General features: G+C 42.0%; 2 protein-coding genes across 5 annotated transcripts; one reads left to right on the top strand and one right to left on the bottom strand.

Annotated features, from left to right (window-relative positions):
* Positions 1–1,467: 1,467 nt before the first annotated feature.
* csf1ra (colony stimulating factor 1 receptor, a) lies at positions 1,468–13,063 on the top strand. 3 transcript variants are annotated; one of them, XM_046030031.1, is made up of 23 exons: positions 1,468–1,508; positions 2,639–2,799; positions 3,120–3,237; positions 4,742–5,029; positions 5,226–5,513; positions 5,620–5,756; positions 5,838–6,003; positions 6,104–6,305; positions 6,682–6,797; positions 6,933–7,044; positions 7,159–7,358; positions 7,714–7,805; positions 7,932–8,058; positions 8,289–8,393; positions 8,592–8,702; positions 8,834–8,996; positions 9,082–9,164; positions 9,292–9,398; positions 9,721–9,843; positions 9,937–10,048; positions 10,142–10,241; positions 11,146–11,257; positions 11,625–13,063. In XM_046030031.1, the coding sequence occupies exons 3-23, from the start codon at positions 3,186–3,188 to the stop codon at positions 11,763–11,765; spliced, it is 2,937 nt and encodes a 978-aa protein (XP_045885987.1). In that variant the 5' UTR covers positions 1,468–1,508; positions 2,639–2,799; positions 3,120–3,185; the 3' UTR covers positions 11,766–13,063. The 3 variants fall into 3 exon arrangements, with proteins under 3 accessions (XP_045885987.1, XP_045885986.1, XP_045885988.1); XM_046030030.1 differs by lacking the exon at positions 1,468–1,508 and adding an exon at positions 1,529–1,773; XM_046030032.1 differs by lacking the exon at positions 1,468–1,508 and having other exon boundaries at positions 1,529–2,799; positions 4,745–5,029.
* Positions 13,064–14,265: 1,202 nt separating this feature from the next.
* hmgxb3 (HMG box domain containing 3) lies at positions 14,266–26,097 on the bottom strand. Of its 2 annotated transcripts, XM_046030028.1 has the most exons (22): positions 25,910–26,097; positions 25,595–25,642; positions 25,284–25,436; positions 24,959–25,133; positions 23,659–24,156; positions 23,400–23,507; positions 23,120–23,254; positions 22,742–22,986; positions 21,093–21,187; positions 20,933–21,013; positions 20,632–20,711; positions 20,435–20,542; positions 20,195–20,335; positions 19,446–19,753; positions 19,215–19,342; positions 18,493–18,624; positions 18,156–18,340; positions 17,797–18,019; positions 17,220–17,353; positions 16,851–16,970; positions 16,404–16,613; positions 14,266–16,273 (listed from the first exon to the last, which is right to left on the bottom strand). In XM_046030028.1, the coding sequence occupies exons 3-22, from the start codon at positions 25,421–25,423 to the stop codon at positions 15,683–15,685; spliced, it is 3,837 nt and encodes a 1,278-aa protein (XP_045885984.1). In that variant the 5' UTR covers positions 25,424–25,436; positions 25,595–25,642; positions 25,910–26,097; the 3' UTR covers positions 14,266–15,682. The 2 variants fall into 2 exon arrangements, with proteins under 2 accessions (XP_045885984.1, XP_045885983.1); XM_046030027.1 differs by lacking the exon at positions 25,595–25,642.
* Positions 26,098–26,481: the final 384 nt, after the last annotated feature.

Here is a 26,481-nt window from a genome sequence, read left to right as displayed (position 1 = left end):
TCCTCAAATAAAACTATTGTTAAGTAGAAAGTCACACAACTGATTGGCGACTGCTTTCTCTTGAGAAAGAGAAGGTTATATAACGGTCTATTGTTGACTAAAACCCCTGGATCAAGAGTGGGCTTTTAGGGTGCTTTCACAAATGCCTCATTTAGTTCGGTTGAATCGCACTAGAGTTCGTTTTCCCCCTTGGTGCGGTTCGTTTGGGCAGGTGTGAATGCAACAATCGCACTCGGGTGCGCACCAAAAGCGGACCAAACAAGTGCACTGAGACCACCTCTTCAAGGAGATCTCGGTACGCTTTCAAACGAACTCTGGTGCGGTTCGCTTGTAGTGTGAAAGCAAACAAACACAGGATTTTATGATAGCAGAGATGTGATCTGAGCATTATTTCCAAAGCTAAACCACTAATAAATCCATCTGCTGTCAGGGACATGTGTTCAGCGATCTTATAATTGATCTGTATAAGCCGCTATGTTTATGAAAATCATTTTATAAAGTATAGCCTACTTGTCAGCGTGTGTATTTCCCTGATTAATAGGTTAAAATATGTTTAAAAAAGAGGGCAAGTAGTATTCCGTTTACCCTGTCCATAAAAAATGTGTGACAGCGATACCACAGTATAGGCGAATAAGCCCCGAATTATTACTGTAGCCTACATGTCCTGTTTTTACGTTATTATTCATAATAGGCTATGCGGTCGATCTGCTGTCTAGCATTACTAATCAATTATTACTTTGTGAGCTCTTTGCGATACAGATCAGAAGCGTTAAAGTGCTGCACAAACTTATGTCAGTCACCGGAGTTTGATGGTGGTTACTTCTCTGGTTCGTTTGTAAAACTGCAGTGTGAACATGAACCGGACCAGAACAAAAATGCAACAGCATATCATTTTTTTTACTTGGTCTGGACCAAATGAACCCAACTACGGGTGTGAAAGCACCCTTAAAGAATAGTTTTAATTTCAGCTACTTTAAACAGACTGTGGTAAATAGCTTGTTAATAAAGATGGATTGATCAAGTCTAGTAAAGAAGTGCTAACTAAGGGTAAAACTTCTTTAAGCAGCCTGGGATGGGGCAAGAGGTTAATGGTGGTAAAGAGATGGATCAGATGTTTAACGAAAAACTCAACAGAGGTATTAAAGGAGACCTATTATACTGCTTTTCCAGTCTTATATTGTAGTTCTGGGACTCCTGTATGGTAGCTTTGCATGTTTCAAAGTTCAAATTGTTTAAAATTGTTTTTTTTCTTATACTGACTCTTCATGTAGGCCTTCATTTCAGCCTCTGTCTGAACAAGCTGTAGATGCTCCTGTCTCTTTAAGGCCCCTCCCTCTCAAAGCCCACTGTCTTCTGATTGGCCAAGACCTGAAGCATGTTACCAGGCTGTTGTTGTTGCTGAGCGGAACAGGCAGACTGGTTGCCATGCCGTTAGTGTGGGAGCACAGGACCATATATGGAACAGCTGTAGAAAAATCTGTTCAAAACAGAACAGGAGGAAACCTGAGGTTTTTGCTCACAGTGATTTCTTATAAATGCTTTAACCTAATTTTTTGAAACTTTGGCCATGTTTAACATGAACATCCAACATTATAACATTGTAGATAAGTCACAAAATGTGTAAAAAGCATAGGTCTCCTTTAAGCAGGACAGTATGGAAAACCTAAGCGGCCATCAATTCAAATATTTCTTTTACTCCGTTTTTCCGTGATAACGGGATCATTTTCTCGTGATCTCGAGAAAACGAACCATGGCTGAATACAGGGGTTGCAGGTACGTTTAATATACGTTATATAAAAAGGTTTATTTACGATCATTTTTTATTCTATGGCCATTTTCTGAGTCAGTAGTTAGCTCAGTTGGTGGAGCGCAGGACTCGCATCCCAATGGTTGCAGGTTAAAGTTAGTTAAAGTTAAACCAAAACACCTCTACTGGTTACAGCAGCTAACGTTAAGCTACGCTAAAGTATATAACATTAGCTACCAAAACTGAACAGTGTAAACAACTGTGGGATTTAACCTTGGCATGAGTCGCCAAAATAAGGAGACAACTATGCGTGCTTTAGCAGAACTAATGTACATTTAAATGTATAGTATAGATAATTACTTGATGCAATGAAAGATATAACAAAATGTACTGGGTTGAGCTAGAGCAGCAAAAATACTCCCAACAATCCTAGTTGAAAGTAATTACTGACGTCTCACTAATATAAAGTTAAATTCCAGTGCACTGGAATTTTTTCAGATAGATTCAGCTAGAAACCATCTGCTGGTGCTTTCATGACGAGTCTTACTCCTGTCTACCATACATCCAAAGAATTGTCTCTCTCTTCACACTCTCATATCTCTTAGCTGTTTAATATGATTCCTAGGTCAAATTTGTAAGACTAACTTGACTTCCCATCTGTCTCCCATGAGTCCATGCTTCCCTGGCTAGAAAAGCCTGGCAGGCACGGTAGTCCAACGGGGATGGAGGTGATTAGTCTCACCTCTAGACATGAATTGCATGAATTGCGCCTTTCTGTGGCAAATTGGCACCGGCTCATTAATATGTTGAGCATGATATGCTGACACCCCACCCAGTCACAGAGTTCCCTCCACCCTCCACAACTTGCTGTTCTGAAACATTTCATGTTAGCTGTGTGGCTTATGTGGGGAAGAGACTGTAAACAAGCAGAAGGGAGAAGAAGGGCAGAGGCAAACAGAAGGGGAGGAAGGGACTCTTGTGTCTGCTCTGGGTGGAGACGTCACACCCAGGGAAGTTATCATTCCCCTCTATTAACCTGAAGACATCTGCAGGTGAGTAGCCTACATTTGAAATAAATGAGTGATGCTTCCATAATGCATCATCAGCTGTATTTTGAGGTGCAGTGGCTAGTTGTTAATTCCTTATGTAAGAAATGCTTCCTCAAAGTATTTAATTCTTTAACCTGTTTCCTGATTTTAATGTGTACATAAGAAGACAAACATTGACGTACAAAAGATTGTTGTTCAGCATAGATTTGTATTTACGGGCATAGATGCTCTGACCAGTCAGAAAAGAGAAGTTAATGAGGGGGGATGAGTGATACCACAACTTCAGAGGTGGTTTTCTTATTTCTCTCTCTCCAACTCTACAGATCAGAAGTGTTTTATAGCACACGCAAACATCAGCATTCAAACTGCAGGTTTGAAGTTGATCCAGGATGCAGTCCTACCTTGCTCTGCTGCTGGGGATTGTGGCCTCCGCTGCTTCAGGTAAGGCCCTCCAAAACATTTCTTTTCACGCTGGTTGTGTGGTGACTGTATATTTAAATATGCAATCCACACGCTGAAATAAAACAAGTGAAAGAGGAGCACTCAAAAAAACTCAGAAAAGTGATTTCCTTTTATTGTTTTCATATTGATTTGAAAGATGTAAAGTGTGATAATATGTAGAGTTCAGTATGTAAAAAGTTCTAAAAGGTTTGGTAAATATCCAGTTCAAGTTTTAAATTAAATCCAGTCGCAACAAGATGTATATTTTTAAAACCACAACTAACCAGTTACTTATATAATAGTCTAAAAATACATATCCAAACATGACCTGTCATGTATGCTCTAATAATTTCATCACATAATACATGGCATTAATTCATGGTCAGTGCAGAAGAGCTGAGAAACGCTCTGCATCTGAGATCTAATACTCTCTTGTGTCTCAAGATTCATGAGTTGGGGTGATTCTTGTGATGCATTCTTTTTTTTCTCTCATTTTTTTCCCTTTTTTGATTTGGCTCACATATTGCAATTTCATGTGTTTGCATTTGAGTCTATGAAAGCATCTGTTGTTAGGTTTAATGATGGCTGAGTGAATTAGCTTTGCTTTCTGGTGGATTACTGTATGAAGTGTAATTGGGGACATTTTTAGGTTGGATGAATTGTTCATTTAGATGATTGAAGAGGAGAAAAGGTAACTGCTTACACCAACAATCAGGAGGTTCGGAACTAAAAGTGCTGATTGGTTTCAAACTGCATTTAATTCTGCGTCTCTCTACATTAGCTTGTGTGCTGTGGTGAATGGAAAAAAATGCTGATTGTGGAATCTCAGTTCTGCTTCAAGCTTCGAAACACACTGTCCAAACCCTTGAAATGGAAACCATTTATAAGCTTTACCGAAAGCTTAGGCTCAACTCTAAATGAGAGAAAGTTTCAGTCTTACTGGAAAGGCACGTCAATCTCTTCATTGTCCATACTTTTCTCAAACGTTTTCCAGCCTAAAACAAATCTTAGATGCCATAAATTGTCCAGCTGAGTTTCCTCAAAAAAGTCATCAAAGAGAGCACTGTTCTTCATCAATAAAACTTGCTTCAACACTGCCTCGGGGTTAAGGTCTTTTTTAGCAGTTTCTCCCTTAAAGATGCCTGGAAACTATTACTCCCCATATCATGCTTAAAATTCTTGAATGTGTCCCTTATTTTTGGTGTCAAACAATGGGCCCAAGTAAAAATGGATGCAAAACTTTGCATGATGACAGTTTTTATATTTCCAGTGTCCAAGTAGCGACATTGTAAAAAGCAGAAGCACAAAGTATCGAGGGATGTTTTCGGGGTCCAAGCCTTCAATCTGTTTCCTGAATTCGTGAAAAATCAATCATGGTGCAGAAGAGACAGCTCTGGGTTGTCAGTTATCAGAAAATTACCAAAAAATGTGTCCTCACACTTGTCTGTTTACCTAAAAAGTCAATAAATGCATGCATTAAATTCACATTGTCGTTCTTTCTCAGCAGAATGGAGGCTGCCGGTGATCAAGTTCAACTCTAAGGTGGTGAGGAGTTCAGAGGTGGTGGTCAAACCTGGGAGCGCTCTGGATCTGACGTGTGAGGGTGACGGGCCTGTAAACTGGCAAACGAGGCTAGCCAAACACAGGCGCTTCGTGTCCAAGGGCAACGGGAATGTCCGCACCTTTAAGGTTGAACGTCCATCTGCAGAATTCACTGGAACTTACAAGTGTTTTTACACTGCTGGGTCACAACAGCATGAACTGGCCTCCTCAGTGCATGTGTATGTAAAAGGTGAGCTTACTATTCTATGTACAGACCAGCAGGACACCCTTCCAAATGTTGTTAGTTAGTTGTAAGTGCTTGGATGGATCATTGTCCACACTGGTTATACTTTGCTATTATTGTTTATTAGATTTCCTCAGTGTAAATCTCACTTATTCCATTGTTCTATGAACAAATATATTGTCTCCATGTCTTTTGTTACTAGATCCAAACCGTGTGTTCTGGACCAGCAGCACGTCCCTGCGGGTGGTGAGGAAGGAGGGTGAGGACTACCTGCTGCCCTGCCTGCTGACCGACCCAGCAGCCACAAACCTGGGCCTCCGCATGGACAACGGCACCACCGTGCCACCAGGGATGAACTTCACAGTTCACCGGCACCGTGGTATTCTCATCCACAGCCTCCACCCCAGCTTCAATGCTGACTATGTCTGCACAGCCAGGGTCAACGGAGTGGAGAGGACCTCCAAGGCATTTTCCATCAACGTCATTCAGAGTGAGGCCACTTGGGTGTTGTTAATGAGTCCCCAGAGCTTTCCTAGAGTCATTCAAGGTGATTCATTCATTCATTCATTCTTATTTATGATTTTCTCTTACTCTAGAGCTTCGTTTCCCTCCGTATGTCTTCTTGGAGACGGATGAATATGTGCGCATTGTTGGGGAGGAACTCAAGATTCGCTGCACAACACACAACCCCAACTTCAACTATAATGTCACCTGGAAATACAGCACCAAGTCGGTCAGTGTTAGGCGTTTTTGTGATAGTAATCATAATTTTTTTTTTTTTTTATTTAATTGCATTCCCTCTTTTTCTCTTCAGAAAGCAACAATAGAGGAGAGGGTACGCTCCAGTGGAGAAAATCGCCTGGACATACAGAGCATACTGACCATCTCTGCTGTGGACCTTGCAGACACAGGAAACATTTCCTGCATTGGCACTAATGAAGCAGGGGTGAACAGTTCAACCACGTACCTGCTGGTTGTAGGTAAGCCACGTAAAACCCTCTTGCTACGTCTCACATCGAAAAGCATGGAATATTTATTAAGCACCGAAAACAAACTGTTGTGGATTCTTCTTCTAAACAGACAAGCCCTACATCAGGCTGTTGCCACAGCTGTCCCCTAAACTGGCCCACCAGGGTCTTTCAGTCGAGGTGAACGAGGGAGAAGATCTGGAGCTCAGTGTGCTCATTGAAGCGTACCCCCACATTACGGAGCACAGGTGGCACACCCCAGCATCTCCCAACACGTCCACTCAGGAGCACAAGCTCATCAGATACAACAACAGGTACAACACAAAAGCCAGAGATGATGACCAACCAGTAGCTCCATCGTATTGCTCCAAGATGTCAGCACATTGTCAGTTTACATTTAAAATAACAATCAAGTGTACTACAGGAAGAAGAAACTACTCTGAAAAATACTGTCAGTGCATTTTGGGTTAATTTGACCAGGAATGCAAAGGTCATTATATTTCCTCAGGTCATGAAACTGCTGTTAGAGGGAAGAGGGTGTTCTCTTTTTAGATTGTTGACATACTCTGCTATGATACATAGGAAGTGTCTGAATTCAAACCGCAGAATTAGTCACATGGGATTCTGCAGACATTCCTCTTTTTTCTCAGTTTAAAGATCCTTTTTTTGGGGGGGTGGTATTTTTTTTAGATACCACGCTACTCTGCAGTTGAAGAGAATGAATGCACAGGAGCAGGGGCAATACACCTTTTACGCCAGGAGCGAATTGGCCAATGCATCCATCACATTCCAAGTCCAAATGTATCGTAAGTGGCGCAGTAAACACACAACCAATCAGTTTACTCATTCATGGTGTCACGGCATGATTAAGTTCTCTGAGGTAAAAGGAAAATGCAAGTTTCATTCAAATCTGATAATTGCTGTTGGTCCTTTACTGGCAGAGAGACCTGTTGCTGTGGTGAGATGGGAAAACATAACCACACTCACTTGCACCTCATTTGGCTACCCTGCTCCCAGAATCATCTGGTACCAGTGTTTTGGGATACGGCCTACGTAAGTATCACTACACGAGGAACAGCAGTCAGAGAAATGTCATTAAGTTTGGTGTAATATTCTGTAAATTGAAGCATCGGGGCCTTTGTCTGACTGTGTATGTGTATGAGGCAGGTGCAATGAAAACACCTCAGGGCTGCAGATGGCGATCCCTCTCCAGGCTCCTACAGTAGAGGTCCAGAGGGAGGAGTATGGAGCAGTGGAGGTGGAGAGCGTCCTCACGGTGGGGCCGTCTAGCCGGAGGATGACGGTGGAGTGTGTAGCCTTCAACCTCGTCGGCGTCAGCAGCGACACGTTTGCCATGGAGGTTTCTGGTGCGTTTTGGATAATCTGATAATCATTTGTTGTCATGGTGTGATCACAAGTTCCATACTTCTCAATTTGTTATTGTACATTGTCATGTGGATCTTGTCAACCAAACCAAAGCGAATCTAATGTCTTGTTTGTGACATTGTGTTGTCACAGTCAGCTGATGCCTTTGTAGTTGTGATTGTTACTGTTAACTGTTAAACTGCATAATTATATTGTTTAATTTTCTGTAGGTCAATATTTCATAAAAAGACAAAATGCAACAAAATCCACAGAAGTACATCAGAGAATATCATCTTGTAGGACATGTCAGTTCACATGAGTTAAATTATGCATTTATACTATTCTTTCTCTGTGCAGACAAGCTCTTCACTTCCACGTTGACCGGAGCAGCAGGCATTCTGGCCATCTTCCTTGTGCTGCTGGTTTTTCTTTTTTACAAATACAAACAGGTAAGGTGTACTCACATTCTTAAAGCGTAGCCACCGAAATATATAGTAGTCTAAAATACTGTTTAGAAGGGCTACTTAGCTGCAGTGTTTTTGTTGTTTTGGTTTCACTCCTATTTTTGTCTTCAGAAACCCAGGTATGAGATCCGCTGGCAGATCATTGAGGCAAGAGATGGAAACAACTACACCTTCATTGACCCCACTCAGCTGCCTTACAATGAGAAGTGGGAGTTCCCAAGAGACAAGCTGAAGCTAGGTCTGTCCGAAATTGACTCAACTGCACTTGAACTCTCGCATTTTGAAACACTTGCAATCTTTTAGTGCACTGGAAAAATGCAAATAAAATGATTAAATAACAACAGAACAGTGAATGTAAGCATAATAGAATCAGAAGAAGAAAAAATATATTATGTCTGAAATTTGACTGTGAATACCAGGCCGGGTTTAAGTATTCAAAATGGTTTCTCGTATTTTCTGTCCAACCAGGGAAGATCCTTGGTGCAGGGGCTTTTGGAAAGGTTGTTGAAGCCACAGCCTATGGTCTGGGAAAGGAAGATAATACGATGCGTGTAGCTGTGAAAATGTTAAAAGGTGAGCCAATGTTAAGGCCTCCGATTTAACAGGGAGATTATTGTTTACGTGAGCAAGTAAGAGTGACTGACAAATCTGAAAATGTATCAGCTAAAATGAAAAATCAGATCAGATTTAGGCATTTCAAATGCTAAATCATTGGTTTCACATGATCGGATAGGATGATAATATGATGACATTTCGTATGTGTTTCTGCAGCGAGTGCCCATTCAGACGAGAGGGAAGCTCTGATGTCTGAACTGAAGATCCTGAGCCACCTAGGACACCACAAGAACATTGTCAATCTATTGGGAGCGTGCACCTATGGGGGTCAGACGGCATCCTTTATTTGTTCTGCCTTATGTTTGATGGAATGAAAATGTTGCAAAACCATGTTTCTGAAATTTCATCCAGCTCATGGAAGTAATATGCATGCAAGGGTTTCTGTGTTTCCTCATCAGGACCAGTGCTTGTGATCACAGAGTACTGCAGCCTTGGCGACCTCCTGAACTTCCTTCGCCAAAAGGCAGAGACCTTTGTGAACTTTGTTATGAACATTCCTGAAATTATGGAGAACTCGAATGACTACAAGAACATCTGTAGTCAGAAACAGTTCATTCGAAGGTAAATAACCAAACATGTGCAAACATTCAATCTCTGTCTGTAATCTGTTTCTGCTGACATCCCACTCCGTCTTTCCATCCATCAGTGACAGCGGGATCTCCAGTACATCCTCAAGCAGTTACTTGGAGATGAGACCCAGCCAGCTGCCAAATACTGAGTCATCTCAAGGTAAAAAGCTTTATCACATCGATCCCAGACAAAATGAGCACAAATTCAGTCTCACGCTAATGAAAAGCATTAGCCTCTTTATTTTCTGACCCTGGATGTTACTAACATTATTTCTGTCTGATTCTAGAAGACTATGTGTGTGAGGATACTGGTGACTGGCCGCTGGATATTGATGATTTGCTAAGGTTTTCCTTTCAAGTGGCTCAGGGCCTTGACTTTCTGGCTGCCAAAAATGTGAGTGACTTTATACCACCGAAAAGATTTAAATGTACAAACATATAAAAATCAAAAAATTTGCAGCAGCAGCCGCTGTGTTGTCAAGAGGGTATTACCCAGAAAACAAACAAAATCACCACTGGATTTCATAAAAAAAGCAACCTCATTATTGTGAGGGGTATTTCCCTCATATTTACTCATCATCATAGTTTGACCGTATACACTGTAATTCTTCATGCTACATTAAGATACACTCTATCTAGTGGTCTTATTGTCTTTTAATGTGAGAGACTACAACCTAAGACAAACTGTGTGTGTGTGTGTGTGTGTGTGTGTGCAGTGTATTCACAGAGACGTGGCTGCTAGGAATGTCCTCTTGACCAACAACAGAGTGGCCAAGATTTGTGACTTTGGCCTGGCGCGAGACATCATGAATGACTCCAACTACGTGGTGAAGGGCAATGTAAGCCCATGGTTAGATTAGAGCCAGCATTTACTTCACGTTAAGCAAGTTAGAGACTAGATAAACACTTCTTTTGTGCTCTTTGCATTGAAGGCACGTCTGCCAGTCAAGTGGATGGCTCCAGAGAGTATCTTTGACTGTGTCTACACCGTCCAGAGTGACGTGTGGTCCTACGGCATCCTCCTGTGGGAGATCTTCTCTTTAGGTCAGAACGCATGCTATGTACCCTACATTTTGCACACATTTATTTCACGATTTGCTTGCTAAAATTATCGTGTATTATGTTATTCCCTATTAGGCAAGAGCCCCTACCCCAGCATGGCTGTGGACTCCAGGTTCTACAAGATGGTGAAGCGCGGCTACCAGATGTCCCAACCAGACTTTGCCCCGCCTGAGATGTAAGCTCGACCCTTCAGCAAAAACGGATCACTGCTGCTCCTCTACTTAGTGTCACCTGATTATCAGTTGAGTTATACTGGAGTATCAAGTGACTATCAGCTGGGTTTTACAATGGAGTCAGCTGTTAACATGCAGCAGCAAATACTAACGTTTAAGTTGATATAAACTTTAACAATGACTGATTTATAAAATATAGTTGATGACTGTTAAGTTGACTTCAACATTGGATAGTTCAAATAGCATGCTTCCCAAATGTCCCTCACGACCGAACAAAGATCCCTTTTTTCTTTGCCAGTCGTCCACCCTATCTAAAATCTGAAATAACTGACACATGAGGTAACCTCATGAAGCACTTCCATTATTCCTGAGTTTCACTGAGTTGCTTCGGGTTATCTCCTAACCTCCAAAACATAACAAGCCTAAACTCCAAACTTAACAAGCCACGGAAATAAGAAAATAAAGAGAGTGTTTTTCCCAAGCTCTCAGACGGCCCTAACATCTGTGTGTGCTGATTTGGTGTGGCTGTCACACCACCCGGAATAACTACACTGTGGAAACGGAGGGGTCTGAATCTGAGTCAGTTGTTCTACTGTTGTTCTGCTGTGAGTCAGGCCTCAGTTCTGCCTTTTAGCCACATGATCGCAAAGCTAGGAAGCCATGTAACTACTATTTCACGGCAGCAAAATGAGACTGGAGGGGCAGGGGTTCTTATGAACGAGCCTCTCTTATCTAACTGCGTCACCACTTCTATAAGCCTCTCCTTATTTGTCGTATTTGGCTTTATGCAGTTTCTTAATTTTACCCCACAAAGTTTGAGCAGTTAAAAAAACAGTGAAAAATGCCATTTTTTTCTCTGCTTCTCTGAAATAAATCAGTTGTAAGTATGGTTCACTTTTGTTTCAGCTACATGATCATGAAGATGTGCTGGAATCTGGAGCCTACAGAGCGTCCGACTTTTAGCAAGATCACTCAGATGATAGAGCGGCTGCTTGGAGACCAACCTGAGAAGGAACAGGTGAGTTAGCGTGAAGCAGCGCTTAGCGACTGCAGTTTTCTTTTCAAAACTACCCATATAACAAAGCATGTGACGCTGCAGCCCAGATGTCCTCAGGAAACTTTCATTATATTTATCCCAAAGACACAACAGATTCAGCTGTGCCTGTCAAGCTAATTAAATGAATTGGATTTCTCTGGTGATAAAATCTTATTTGGGCGCTGCAATTTCCAGCAAAGAAACATCCACTGTCACTTTAATGAGAAACCGATAACAAAATATTGTTTGAATGCAGGAATTCATTCTCTTTTCACATCATAATATTAATGAAGCCGAGATTTGACTTTCTTGGATCAAATCTCACCATCCTAATGATGCCTCCCCACAGCTAATCTACCAGAATGTGCAGGTCACCGAGGGTGAAGGGTGTGACGAGCCCAAGCGCTGCGACGGTCCATGTGACCAGTCTTGTGACCACGAGGAAGAGGAGCAGCCTCTGATGAACACCAACAACTACCACTTTTGTTGAAAGCCCTAAACCCGCCAATCAATCAGCAAACCAATCCCTCATCAACAAGCATCAGGAAAGTGGGATCAGCTGTAGCTCGTGGCCAGGGTACCACAGATTGTTCTGACCGCCGGACAGTTGAGCAGAGAGTCGCCTCAACAGCTATTTTTTGCCCTGTCGTGCCTGCTCGCCAGACAGACATGCTGCTGCAGCAAGCATGTGACTCGCTTCTTCGCAGACCATGACTAGAAATTCCCACGTCCAACACAGACTGCAGATATGAAAGGAAACATGTCAACAAACCACACAAGCATCCAAAGCTGTTACGTATCCTAAATGTTGCTCCCCTACAGACTATTTATCACTCCTTCTGTTGTGTATTTGAGCTATGTGTTACAATCCATCCCTCTACAATTATTACTACTTCTTTTTTTTAATCACTGCCCAATGACAGTGAATGCCATGTTTTTGTGGAGATTCATTTTTGTCAGCAGGTTCACTTCCTTTTCGTCATTTTATTGCATGTATGGTTTCCCATAGGACGCAACAGTCACAAACACTGGATCCAAAACTATGCGAGCCACCCCATCTTTAAGCGCTCGAGTTGTATTGACCATGTAAATTATGCGTGTTTTTTTTTCCTGGTTAAAACATGCTGAAATCCTCCGTGGAGAAGGCAAAGAATGGCCGTGCTGTTTTCCTAACTGTGCTTTCGTCATAGCTGTATTTCTTGTGACACACTTACAGTAGCTGTCAGTTGGTGGCAACATGTGATTGTCCCACGTCAATCTAATGAATTAACCAGTGTTCAGTGTGATTAAGCAGCAGGGGCGACAAATGAACAGAGCAGGGAAAATCTGTGGATCTGTTATGGATCAGATGAACAAGGGTTCATGTTTGACAATGTGAAAGTTTTTTTTTTGGTTTGTTTGTTTTTTTGCTGGGGCACAACTTAATCTTCTCATTTCCTGTGGAGTTAGACGAGTGTTAGGATGTAAGCTTCGCCCATGTCTGTATGTAGCAGTCAGCCTACACTGCCAACTGTATGAAGAATAATGTATAAGCTATGTGAGAGATACAGACTGCAAATGTGTGTGACTTCAGGCATTCCAAATGTGCTTGCATCAGAGTGAGACACGAGTGAGATGTCTAATAATGTATATATCTCATGATGTAAATCAAGAATTATCTTTATTTTCGCTGAATAATGTGGTAGAGTAGATAGTAGTACATCAATATTTCATACATGTATTGTGTTTTTTTTGTGCAAATTAGACAATCAATATAAAAGCTGCCAATTAAATCACTGAAAAACTGCAGAGGCGGTGAATGAAGCTTTCCCACTGAATCTCCGGATTCCAGTGCAAAGTTAAAAAATACTGCTAAATTATGATGTGGTGGCAGATATTTCTAAGATACATTTTTCTTTGTTGTACCTCGCTGTGCCCATAGAAACTGCACTGCCTTTAAGTTCTTCTCCCCTCAGTTCCTATTTTTCATTGGAGAACGTCCAATCTGCATTTCCTCTGGAACATTTCCCACAGAATCTGTCAACATTGCGCAACCCTGAAATCTCTGGAGGGAAGTATTCATCCCGCCGCTGAGACTACAGGATGCCTAAATACTTCTCTTTTGTGAGGTTTCAGCTAAAACCAGCACTTTCAGATACTTGTTTTAACTCTGAGGAGTCAGACTTTGAAGTTGTTCATCGAGAAACTGAGATTTTACTGAGTTTCAGTAAAGCATAATAATCTCCCTTCATTTGTATAAACTTTATGTTTCAGAGTCACCTCAGATTTATTATCTTCTCATAAATGTCCATCCATCCATCCATCCATCCATCCATCCATCCATCGTTAACCGCTTATCCTGTGTACAGGGTCGCGGGGCTCATAAATGTCATTGTCCCCCAAAAAAAAGATCACTTGTCATTTTAATGATCTAATTAGCAACAACAACAGCACAAACAAACATTCCTGGGCTTTGTGTTGACATTTCTCATTATATATATATATATATATATATATATATATATATATATATATATATATATATATATATATATATATATATATATATATAAACTTATGATCAGAGTACTCATTATGAAAGTGGGTGGGTCTAGGTGCTGGAAAGCATACAGCACTACATCATATTTAAATACTGACTACAGCCATGTTATTGAATATAATAACATTAGTGTTTCTCTTTGAAACTTGGTGGAGTCAAAGTCCCCTTAGACCTTTATAAGGAATTCCTGTATATCCACAATCCTGGTGACTTTGCTTGAGGGAAAAACCCCGACAATTAGAAGCGTTGTGAAGTGTGCATCATTACATGTTGAACCCAATAGCCAGAACAACTATATGCCCTCCGTGAACCATGACATCAATAACGCTTGAAGCCTTTTTTTACACCAGATGACTGATATGAGTATGACAGTAATTCTGATGGGTAGTTTTGATGAAGATACCAGGAAACAAGCCCTGCTGTCTGTAGCAGACATGTAGTAAAAGCCCAGTTAAAAGAAGCTTCATTATTTAATGAAACACAGAAACATTGCTCCTCCATATTCTCAAATTCTACTAATAGCCACTAGGCAGTAGTAATGCTTGATAAGGGTTTTATTATCTATTTAATGAGGGTAAGGGTTAGGATTTTGAAACTGTATTTTTAGTTTGACTATTTTACCACAGATCCAAACCAGAGCTGCAAAATAATTAATTTCTTTGTTATGTCAGCAGTTTAATTTACAGGACATAATTGATTCAACTACTGCAATATTTTCTTTATCTACGCAATATGCCTTGCTGCTGTGATGTCTTTTGACCAACAGGTGTTGCTACTGAACACTTGAAGTCTTGGCAAATTAACCCAATTTTCAAGACAATTGGCAGCCTCGGTGCTTCAAAGTCTTGTTAGCCCATCATTGATTTTAATTGCTAAGCAAAGCATTAGTGACCAGAGCTAGCAAAAAGAGTAACCTCTGTGAAGCACTTCATGCAGGCAGATTTACTATATCTTCAAAGGCCGGCTGCTGAATTAAACAAATCGATTGTTATGTGTCTTTGAATGGATCTCTCTTGAGCAGAAAATGTAATCCAAACTAAAGCCACAAGATCCACCACCACACTATGATTCAGTACAATCCACAGATATGCATCTTATCATCACTATTCAAAAGCAAACATCAGTCCAAAAGGCAACGCGAGGCAAGTGAGAGGTAAGAGTGTAAAACCTAAAGCAGACATGTCTCTGGACATAAAAGGGAAATAAATACAACATACTACTCATACATACATACATACATACATACATACATACATGGTTAGATATATATATATACACACATTTAGGCTTGAAGTAGCAGAGTTGTGTGAGTGTCAAATCCTGTTGACATTCCTTCAGTCACAGGAAAGCACCGAATTAGATTTCACTTTCACTTCTTTCAGCTCTCGACACCCTATTGGTAAAATATTGTTACATTCTTTTAGTCATTTGAAATGGTGATGTTGACGTTCAGTCTCCATCGTCTTGACTTTTATTTATTCTCACACTCACTGTTACTGTAGTTAAAAAATGTGAAATTGTGATTCTTTTTTAGTATCTTCACGGTAAACACTACTGACTACTCTGCATTCTTCTTATTACTTACAGTAAGGTCCATTTCTGCTAAATTCCACCCACTTTATCCACATTCAGCCTATTTCCTCACACCTCACATATAGCTGATTAAAGGTTCTGATACTCTCCTGCTTATTCTGCTTCCCTCGCTCATTGGGGTTAGCTCTGTAGCTTCCAAACTCTTGGATCCCTCTGGTAGCACTTGGGTCTCCCCTCATGGCTGTCTCTCTCTTGTACTCCCATCTTTGCATGCAGCCATCTTTACATTCAGTCCACCCCTCTGCCTGTCTGCTGATTGTCTGTCCAGATCATTTTCATTCAGGACGCACAACCTCATAAATCTCTGTCCCTCCCTCTTGTGTCTGCCCCTCCATACCACTTGCTTCATCTTCCTCCTTTTCTGTGTTGATCTGTGCCACTCCCAGTCGGTACAGAGCATCCCTGATCACTACCTCCCCAGGCTGGCAGGCCTTCACCACCTGGTTGATCTGCTGGCTCACGATGTCCCTGCTGGTGAGGAAATCTACCAGACGGTTGTAAAGGTAGTAATAAGCTGTGTTGTTGAAAGCCACAGGTTGCTGCCGCACACGGCCTACTGACGAATTGTCGTTCGATTGCTCCGTGGAGTCATTCTCGGCTTTGTACGTCTGTTCTTTCTGTTCTGCTCCTTCGTCATCCTCCTGTTCCTTCTGCTTAGACACTAGGCTGACATAGGGTTCCAGATCTCTGCAGAGGACCATTGAGTGGTGAACTGAAGGAACAGCAAGAGGCTCCTGGGCTGCTCCAGGAGGATGAACCAGCCAGCAACAAGATGACTTGGTGATGGGGTGGACCTGCTGGTTCTCTCCAACCGAAGACAGGTCAGCGCTGTACGGCTGGTCTTGTAGCTCAGCACATGACACAAACTAAAGAAGATGTGAATTTAAAGATTAAGATTTAAAATTGTGATTTAGTTTGCTAAATGCAAAAGGCTAACAATAACCAGCACACGTGTCAGTTCCTTAATAGATTATAGGATTTAACTTCATCACTCACATCTGGCTTTTCGAAAGGGTCAGAGAAGCAGCCTTGGTTCCTGCCCCACATCCGGGTTGCCAGTTCTGGGTACTGCATGTCAGCACAGAGGGCCACCTGACGGGCACAGTCACTAATATAGACTGGGGGCCAGTACCGAGAGGACAGTAGCAGGTCTACGTGGTCTCGAGCCGTCTCGCCTCTCACCAAGTACTTAGAGCCGCACACCACCTGGACACAGGTACAGAAGAGAAATGGACAAGTAATGTAGAAAACCCTTCCAAAGTCTTCACAAATACACCATAAACATTTGAGTTTCAATTGCTACTGTGCTTATATAACATGTTTTTTTCCCCACATATGATTTATTTTTGCTACATTTTGTGGGAAAAATTGACAGACCATGATGGGCTGAATTTACGTGTTTGAAATGACTGGTTACATGAGTGACAGGGCTGCTGTTTTTACCTTGTGGGGGCAGAGCTGGGACAGCTTGCCACCGGTGAGGTGTGGAGGGGGCTGTGGGCCAGTGGCGAGGCCGCTGTGAACAAGTGTGTACAAGGAGATCAGGGAGGCCAGCAACTCGGTCTAACACGGAGGGAGGCAGAAAGGAGGCTTTTCTTTAAACACAGTCCCACACAGATATAAGCACACCACATTAAGCGGCAATAAGATAAACACAAACAGAGTGATACATAAGGAAACAATCTCTCAACTAAATGTAAGCTCCCATCATAGCAAGCAAAGCAACTTGCTGAAATACCCTTGAGCAAGACTTTAAAGTCTCATCAGTCCCAGTGTGTGTGGGGTGGACACGTTTCTCACACGCACACACACCTTAGTGGAGCCAGGAGTGATGCTTGCCCCGCAGCGGTCCAGTATTGTTCTCAGCTCGTCCTCACTGTGGTGTTCAATCTTGTCGAGTCTCAGGTCACCATCATGAATGAGACGCACCAGAACTGATGGATCTCCTAAAAAGAGGTCATGATTTTTTTTTTATATATATATTTTAAAAATTTATATATATATTGTTTTTTTATAGTCCAGTAAAAGTGATACTAGTTATGTAACAATTAATAATACAGCTGCTTATACAAATCACTAAATAATGCTGTACTGCATGGCAGAATAACTTAACACGTAGCACTAATACAGAATTAGTTGAATCTGGAACCTTTGCATGACATTTGCATCATTATACTACTTTTATCTAGCCAAAAAAGCATATAACCCTTCTGAATGTAATTATCTTTTTCCACTTCATTCTCTATGAAGCCACATCTGTGTAAAAGATAACATGTCATGGATAGAAACAAAACAACTTTCTCCCTTATTTCAGACACTACCGAACATTTCTACAGGACGGACGCATGAAAAAGATTAAATTAAATGGTAGTTTGAAAGACTTAGGTACCTGAGGGCTGCTGTGTGTGTGACAGGACTTTGTCCTTCTCCGTGTTGATAACAGTGGGACTCCTCATCAGTGGGGGAATGAAGGGAGCGATGATCGAAGCATCCACACGTGTGATAGGGATGTCAGTGGGGAAAGTCGCTTGCTCGATAGCCTCACTTTCCATGGTCAGCCAGAAGTCATCAACATGTACCTCATCCGAGACCGAAAACTCAGGCCAGGTAAACTGTGGACAGAGTGAAATGTGTGAAAGAATGTGCAGAGGTCCCTAAAGTATGTAGCGTGCAGGTCCACATTCATATTCAACATGTTCACAAGATCTAAACATTTTTAGTTTCCCACCAATTGTATAAATGTTTCACCTCCACATTCTTTAGCTCCAGTACGTTGCTTGTGTGTCGCTCTGCAATCTCCAGTTTGGGAGCAATGCCACAAATGCCGCAGATCATGTCGTTGTAATCGCGCACTGTCAGACACTCAAAGGCCCAGTAGCCACTGAGGAGAAGCTCGTGAATTTGAGATAACTCCTCTGCACTCAGAGAGTGGACTTGGCAAAAGAAAATATGGAAAACACAGGGAAATTCATAGACAACATATTGTAAAATACAAACAAGATTGCAAATGTACAAAATGCCAGAGAAAAAATTAAATAACACAGTTGCAGAATGCATGTCTGTTGAGTTCAATTCCAGGGTTTACCGGGGTGATTGGGGACATGGTCTAGCATGGTCTTGGCTGCCTGAGAAGGGGTTTGACCCAGTCTGATGCTGGCTCTGATCTTCAGGAAAAGGTCAATACTGACCAGCAGTCTGTTCCCAATGTTGAACAAACCTATTAAAAACATTTTAATTCACAAAAGAAGCTGGCTACACACATTACCACAGTTAAATTATAAAAAAAAATATCCTCAGGACAAGCGGTTTGTATGCACTTGACTTGTGACTGAGCACTCGTGTTACCATGAACACAGGAGCAAAATATTGTCAAACTGCGGTCTTCTGCCCACAAATAAAACAAAAACAGTATGAAGAGCTCCAGTGAGTAGCTCCTTACAGTTTCTCACACTAAGCAACAGAACATTTCTGTTATTTTTGATATTTGAATATCATATTGCTGTGTCTGAAATACTTACACGTCACATTAAGTAGCTAAACATCAGAATAAAGTTGACATCTTAAAACATAAATTATTGGGCTGGTATTCATCAACATTCTCACAAAACATGTATAACATTTTGAAAAAAATAAATGTTGTATGTAATGCACACATAATTATTGATGCCCCCATTACGGCCAGTCAGTAATACACACAATTCCCAGAGGTACACCCAACACATGTACTACATAACAGCGGACAATGAACCACGGGTAAGGAAAAAGTAACTGAACAATCTGCAAGTTGTTGTAAGTAGTGCTCTTTACCTGGATGCAGGTCGGTGAAGCAGTGCAGAGCCAGACACTGAATGTTGAGACACACCTTCAGCTGGAGAGAGGCTGTCTGGATCAGTGTCTCCGTAAGCAGCCAGCAGTCCTCTTGTCCTGCGACAGTACTAGGATGCACAAGCACAGACACATAAGAGCATTATGGGGACAGGACATTAGCACAACATGCCAGTGTTAATGCAGTTCAAGAAACATCACCTATCTTCTCACCTCTGACTTCCCTTGAACAGAGGGTAGTTACACAGGCCACAATGAGTAGCTGCCGATTCATAGAACTGAGGCCACCCAGACTCGACCAGGTACTCCGTCTCTACGCTGCCCCCGTGCTCCTGGTCTCCTGGTTGAACCAAGACGATCTGGAGACTGTTGAGCTCTTGGATGAGGGTCAACGTTTCCTGGAGCTCAGTCTCGCTCTCGGGAATCTGCAGGAAACGCTGCAGTAACTGCAGGGTATTTTGGCGCTGGATGTCCTTCTGAGCAGGACTCAGGGCCTGGTACGGATCGAGCAGAGTCCCAGACTGAGAAAGGAAACAAAATAAAAATAAGGAGAGCAACGAGAGGTTGGCTTTAGTAATCACTAAAGTGAACGGGATAGATTATAACAGCAAATAATTCAGATGAGAAGGAGAAAAGGATTTATAAATAAATGAATTGCTCGGCAGCTAAGACAAACAAAACACACAAAAACAAAATTACATAAAGAGGGTGTTAAGGATGTTCTCAGTTCTGCTACCTTGAAAGCCTTGAAAAGAAAACTGCAAAGATAAATGACTTGACATCAAAGGTGACATCAAAGGCTGTCATCTGTCTGATGTCTACATTTACAAATGCTGAGAAGCAACTGCTCCAGGATCCCAAGGTTGTGCTAAGACTCACAAAGGGGGTCGAGGGGTAAGCGATGCAGCTGGAAACCTACAGTACTGTCACTTGAGAAGAATCTGGAGGAAGCGAGCTTTCACCTTTGATCCCTTGGTGTTCTTCTGGGTCAGCTCACAGCCACATTTAGGGCACACTGCAGGTTTGTGTCTGTTCTTGTACATATAGTCACAGGACAGATTCTTACACCGACCCCTTCCGCGCGCCGTAGACAGTCCCAAATCCTGAGAGAATAAAGAATTGTAAGAATTAACCCACAAATCAAGACATAAGGGAAATCCAGATATAAATGTACATTGCACAGAAAATAACAGTGTACTGACAAAGCTGGAAACGGTGTGCTGTTTGAAAGGGGCGACTGACAGGATGTTCACTCTCCCATCAGCCAGTGAAGACACAGGCTGACTACCATCTGCAGGGCCAGAAGAATCCTTCGGAAAGACATGCATCAAGTGAGGAATATTGGACCAGAGACCAAAAGTGTGTGTGTGTTTGTGTGTATGTGTGTGCGTGTGTTAACCTGCTTGGCAGTGGTCGGGACAGTCTGTCCGAGCTGCTTTAAAGTGCTGGGTTTGAGACCTGAGAAACTCTCTTGAGGCACTGTGGTTAGAAAACAACCACATCAGTTGAGGGCAGAGACCTCAGAAAGTACAGTCACTTTTATTGACATATCACTTCCTCTCTTGTATAATAAAAGGTAGTCTGTATCTGCTAATAATAAGAACTGAATGAGCTTCGAATAAAACTGTAGCCAACCTACGAACTGAAAGACAACATTTAATAAAGTATAATTGTAATTAAAATATAACAATGTGCAGTACCAGTGAATGACTTATTGTTGTTTACACTCTGAAATTTTCCTTTGTCAGGTGGGACAGTTATGATCTGGAACACAGCACGGCCTAGAAACACAAACACAAGCCAATATGTAAATCCATATGGTAACAGAATACTGCCCGAGTGCTGTACACTTTATCCCACCTGTTCTATAGCAGGCAGGAAGGATGGGTCTCACAGGTCTCTTTCGAACAGCGCCACTGCTTCTGTATTGACTTTGGACTGTTGAGCTCACAACACTGTGACAGAGGGAAAGTATGTCAAGTGAGATACACACTACTACCAAAACCTGCAACAAAAAACAGCTGCTATAACACACACACACACACACACACACACACACACGTGTCACTTCAATCTGGTCCCATCCATATTTTCAGGTTAACAAAATGTTTTCACCCAACGCTTTTATACAGTTGAAAAAAAAAAATCATAATACTAATTACTAAAAAGAAGGTCAATGTGTGTATGTACAGCAAATTATAATTAGAAACTCAGAAGATTTGTATTTATCACACAAATCGGATGCCCAAGGTATGTACAGTATCTCACAAAAGTGAGTACACCCTCACTTTTTTGTACATATTTGATTATATCTTTTCATGTGACAACACTGAAGAAAAGATACTTTGCTACAATGTGAAGTAGTGAGAGTACAGCTTGTATAACAGTGTAAATTTGCTGTCCACTCAAAATAAAACATCACACAGACATTAATGTCAAAACCGCTGGCAACAAAAGTGAGTACACCCTCAAGTGAAAATGTCCAAATTATGCCCAATTAGCCATTTTCCCTTCCCAGTGTCATGTGACTTGTTAGTGTTACAAGGTCTCAGGTGTGGTTATTTGGTTCAGATGGTGTCAAGCGTGTGTGGCGGTAACCTGGTGAGGAGTACAAAGACAAGTATGTCTTATCTGCAGTCAAGCATGGTGGTGGGAGTGTCATGGTCTGGGGCAGCTTGAGTGCTGCCAGCACTGGGGAGCTACATACAGTTCATTAAGGGAACCATGAATGCCAACATGTACTGTGACATACTGAAGCAGAGCATAATCCCCTCCCTTCTGAGACTGGGCGGCAGGACAGTTTTCCAACCCAACCACAACCACGCCTCTAAGACGGCCACTGCCTTGCTAAAGAAGCTGAGGGTAAAGGTGATAGACTGGCCAAGTATGTCTCCAGACCTAAACCTGTAGACCTAATCTGTGGGGCATCCTCAGACGGATGGTGGAGGAGCGCAAGGTCTCTGACATCCAACATCTTCCTGATGTCGTCATGGAGGAGTGGAAGAGGACTCCAATGGCAACCTGTGAAGCTCTGGTGAACTCCATGCCCAAGAGGTTTAAGGCAGTGCTGGAAAATAATAGTTGCCACACAAAATATTGACACTTTGGGCCCAATTTGGACATTTTCACTTAGGGGTGTACTCACTTTTGTTGCCAGCAGTTTAGACATTAATGGCAGTGTGATGTGTTATTTTGAGGGGACAGCAAATTTACACTGTTATACAAGCTGCACACTTACTACTTTACATTGTAGCAAAGTGTAATTTCTTCAGTGTTGTCACATGAAAAGATACAATCAAATATTTACAAAAAAGTCAGTGTGTACTCACTTTTGTGAAATACTGTAAATACCAATGAGCAAATGGTTCAAACCACTGTTTTAACTCAATCGTCACAGCCCACACAGATGGTCAACATACTACTGGGGTCCATGTAGCAAACAGAACATACTTAATTTTCGACTGTACACCAATCTCAGATTGTGCCATTAACACTTCATGGATGCTCACTTCGTTTGTTCTGGCTCCTTGGTACTGCTGCCCTCTGATGGCTTTCCAGCTGGAACTGCATGCTGCTTTCTGGAGCACTGTTGAACTCTGGCTTCTTTTTTGCTCCTAGTGGGGTTTGTTTTACTGCCCTCAGCCTTCCCCTCCTGAGAAGGGGGAGGAGTGGGTTGGCAGCTTTCGTTAGACTTGGTTCCAGCTTTCTGTGGCAACTTCTTAGACGCAGCTTCTTTCTCTTGTGTCTTCTTTGCCTAATATGTAAATGCAGCCAAAGTTAATCGACTTGAACTGAAGGTACAGCTGGAGGCTGAATCATTGTACTACTTCTGGGTGCCCATATAAGAGTGAACATGCCTAACTGTGCAGACATTGCTTGACACTTACAGCAGGTATCCATTTTCCGCCCAAGTGGCTCCCACATTCAGGGCACGTCGGTGGCTTGTGGCGGGTGACATACACAAATGAACATCCAGGCTTTAGACACTTCCCTCGACCTCTCCTGGTGTATGTCTTTACAGACTGCAAAAAAGAGCAAAACATGGAAGCTCATGTCTCCCAACTGAGATTACCAACCCCAGTCATCATTACTTGAATCTGATATTCCATATGCTTGCCAATTTCACTACTGCCCTTTATAAGGTGGATGAATAATGTGGTTGCTTACCATTTTATATGAAGGTTTGGCACTTTGTTCTACTCTGGCTCCTACAGAGACCATCATTACTGAGCCCACAGAGCTGACACCCGCCAAAGACTTGGGCTCCAACAGGTTCTGAAGTGAGGGACATATCACCTCACTGTATTAGCTAAAACACTTTTTTTCTGATTAAAATGAGGTATATAGATTGTTAACTTTTAAGTCCTAATAATCTATCTAAATGAAGCTCATTCTACTAACTGGTAGAAGGAAATTTAAGTCTCACCTGGGTGGGTATGATAGCAACAATCTGTGTAGTTTCCCCCTGTATCTGCTGCACCATCGCCCCAGCATGACCACTACCAGCAACTCTCGTCTCATTTCCTTTCAGCATGACCCCATTTGCGGTAATGTCAGCAGAGCCCTGTGAGACATAGGCATCTGTGGAGGACGACACAAAGGAGGAAGACGAGGGTGGGATTCCTTGGGGGGACGTGGGATGAGACGCCCGTGCCGTTTCCTCTGCTGTGTCATCAACAACGATGGGGTGTTCGGAAAGTTCCACCTCACCGGCCAGCTCAAGAGGTGTGAACTGGGGTTCTTGGGTGAAAGAGACGGAAGACAGGCCTCCCTCCACTGGAGACTCCAGAGGCTCCACGCTCACCTCTGGTTGAGAGCCTCCTGGCTGGTGATTTGAGGAGCAGCCTTTAGCCAAGAGAAAGTAACTGGCTCTGGGGAGGATTTTGCGGAAGCCTGGCGGATGTTTGGAGGGGCTGAGAGACGACTGACAGAAAAGCATGATCGAGAAGATTGTTCATGGTTATCCATAGAAACATTTTGAGGTTATGCTGTATTAGACACCAGTGGGGATAAAGCAGGAAAGCACTGCGTTAACTCTGCTTTAATACTTGATGCTAATGGGTCACTTCAGTCTGACTTCATGTACAGCTATATGAGACAAATGTATTCATTACAAATTAAATCAATCCAGTCGACTACATGAGTAATCTGCAGCGCATAATCATAAAGTAGGACTCTAATATACTTAGCAGCCTATACCAAATCAAACACTCCATCATGGGCAAACCTTTTAAAAAGATTAGTTTGGGTTGACTGCTGGCCACTGTCAGTAATTTACTACTGCATGCAAAAGAATATACATTATTATTCCTGCAGTTATTAAAACATATTCAACAGGGGAAAGTCACGTAAATACTGACTTTGGTCAGTTTACCATAGACTTTTCTGTAACTTGTTTTGTACTTTTTGATCATTTAGGTGATTAATGATTCAAAAAATTGTTTATCTTAGTTATTGGTTGATACTTCCCCCACACACTGATACTTGGCATCAACAAAGAATCAGATTCTCCAACTGACTAGTAAATATCATTTAACTCCGTACACAAAAGCAGTATTGATATTCTGACTATTGACAGCATTAGGAGCACCTTCACCTTTCCATCAGAACAGGCCAGTTTATTCTACATGAGGTAGTTTTGTTCTGAGTATCAGTGAAATTAAAGGCTCCATTGATACTCGGATACACACATTTTATTACATAAAAAAGATGAGGATGTATCTTACTGTGTCTACACCCTCCTTCTCAGACTTGGCCTTCTCCAGATAGTAGGCTTTCTCAGCTACACTGAGCCTTTTCCAGCTCTCACTGATACGTTTGTTGATCTCTGACTGTGGCAGATTAGGAATTTCCTGTTGCATAATCTGGTGAACATCAAAGTAGTATAGTAGGTAGGCAGACCTAAAACAGACAGATGCCACATCATTAATACATCACAATGAAAGAGACATTTTTGATTGTTAGAGGCTCAATCCCTGTTTAAGACAGGGCCTACTCGTGTTATTATATGGTAACAGCTGTATGAAAGTCCTTTTTGGCTATGTACATTACCTAGACTTTTTAGGTTTCTCAACACTGTCTTCTTGAGCTTTGCTCTTCCTCTTTTTCGGGGTAGTCACCTCCATGTGTTTGTAGCAGTTCTCCACCTCCTCAGTCACTTTCACAACCTCAAACACCTCCACTTTCTCCATGATTTCCAAATATCTAGGGCCAATGGCAGAGATTAGTTTGGTGTTTTGAACTTTCATAAAAGGTAAAACTTTACTGCAGGGTATTTGTATTAGTTTTATTTAGTTACAGCTAATTAAGTTAGTTAGGTTTAACGGGTGAGAAAATGAGAAAATTAAGTGTATATTGCATACTGTGCTTTTCACCCCCTCAGCTGCTGAGAGCCAAATGCAGACATTTGTCTAATAAAAGAAACAGAATATAGAGCAGTGTGATATGGGCTGGTAACGTTAGTTCATGCAGAGAGAATATAGCAATACAGTGTGTGTTAGTCAAGATAAAATATCATGTAAACTTGTCATGCTTAGGGAGACTAATACAATGCTAACATGATAAAAACATTAACGTTAGTCCTTCCCTGCTTTAACAGTAGGTTTAATGGCGTGTGTTTATACTGCCTGAACAGTCCGAGAGTTATCCAATGAAATGCCTTCTTATTGAAGCCTTACCTACGATGGCCCGAGGCTCTACAAACTGCTCTGAACAACCTTTACGTCGCCGAAAAAGTCAAGCATTCTGCCAACGGCAAGTAATGCTGAGGTTTGCCTATGCTTCATATTAAATCCATTATTTGCGATGCATAAATGTCTGTAAAATAGCTTCGTTTCTCGTCGACTTGTAAAAAAACATGGCGGTTTGTTGCTATGGTCTTAAACCAATCAAATGTCGGAATAGACAAACACGGGCCAATCACGGAAGACGTTTTTGACACGTGGAAGTAACGCGTGCGTCCCACAGACAGTGCAGACTGTGGCCACAAGCAGGCGCAGTTTACACAGTTTGGTGACCCCAGAAGTGCTACATAAGTGGTTTAACTTCACAAGTGGGATCAGTGGTTCCTTCACCCCCAACCGGGCGAGGCAGATGGCCGCCCACCCTGAGCCATGGTTCTGCTCGAGGTTTCTGCCTCTTAAAAGGAAGTTTTTCCTTGCCTCTGTCGCCTAGTGCTTGCTCTTGGTGGGAACTGTTGGGCTTCTGTAAATAACATCATAGAGTACAGTCTAGACCTGCTCTTTTATGA

Source organism: Micropterus dolomieu, linkage group LG19 (assembly GCF_021292245.1).
Source record: "Micropterus dolomieu isolate WLL.071019.BEF.003 ecotype Adirondacks linkage group LG19, ASM2129224v1, whole genome shotgun sequence".
Lineage (NCBI taxonomy): Eukaryota > Metazoa > Chordata > Actinopteri > Centrarchiformes > Centrarchidae > Micropterus > Micropterus dolomieu.
Note: the sequence above shows the minus strand (reverse complement) of the source record. Positions and strands in the feature narration are given on the sequence as shown.

Excerpts from the sequence above, each read along its gene's own strand:
- hmgxb3 (XM_046030028.1), bottom strand. The coding sequence starts at position 25,423 with ATGGAGAAAGTGGAGGTGTTTGAGGTTGTGAAAGTGACTGAGGAGGTG. Across the intron at positions 23,508-23,658 it reads TTGCTATCATACCCACCCAG|AACCTGTTGGAGCCCAAGTC; the intron begins GTGAGACTTAAA and ends CCCTCACTTCAG. Across the intron at positions 23,255-23,399 it reads CCAAACCTTCATATAAAATG|TCTGTAAAGACATACACCAG; the intron begins GTAAGCAACCAC and ends TCTTTTTTGCAG.
- csf1ra (XM_046030031.1), top strand. The coding sequence starts at position 3,186 with ATGCAGTCCTACCTTGCTCTGCTGCTGGGGATTGTGGCCTCCGCTGCT. Across the intron at positions 5,030-5,225 it reads AGTGCATGTGTATGTAAAAG|ATCCAAACCGTGTGTTCTGG; the intron begins GTGAGCTTACTA and ends TTTTGTTACTAG. Across the intron at positions 7,806-7,931 it reads TTTTTTACAAATACAAACAG|AAACCCAGGTATGAGATCCG; the intron begins GTAAGGTGTACT and ends TTTTGTCTTCAG.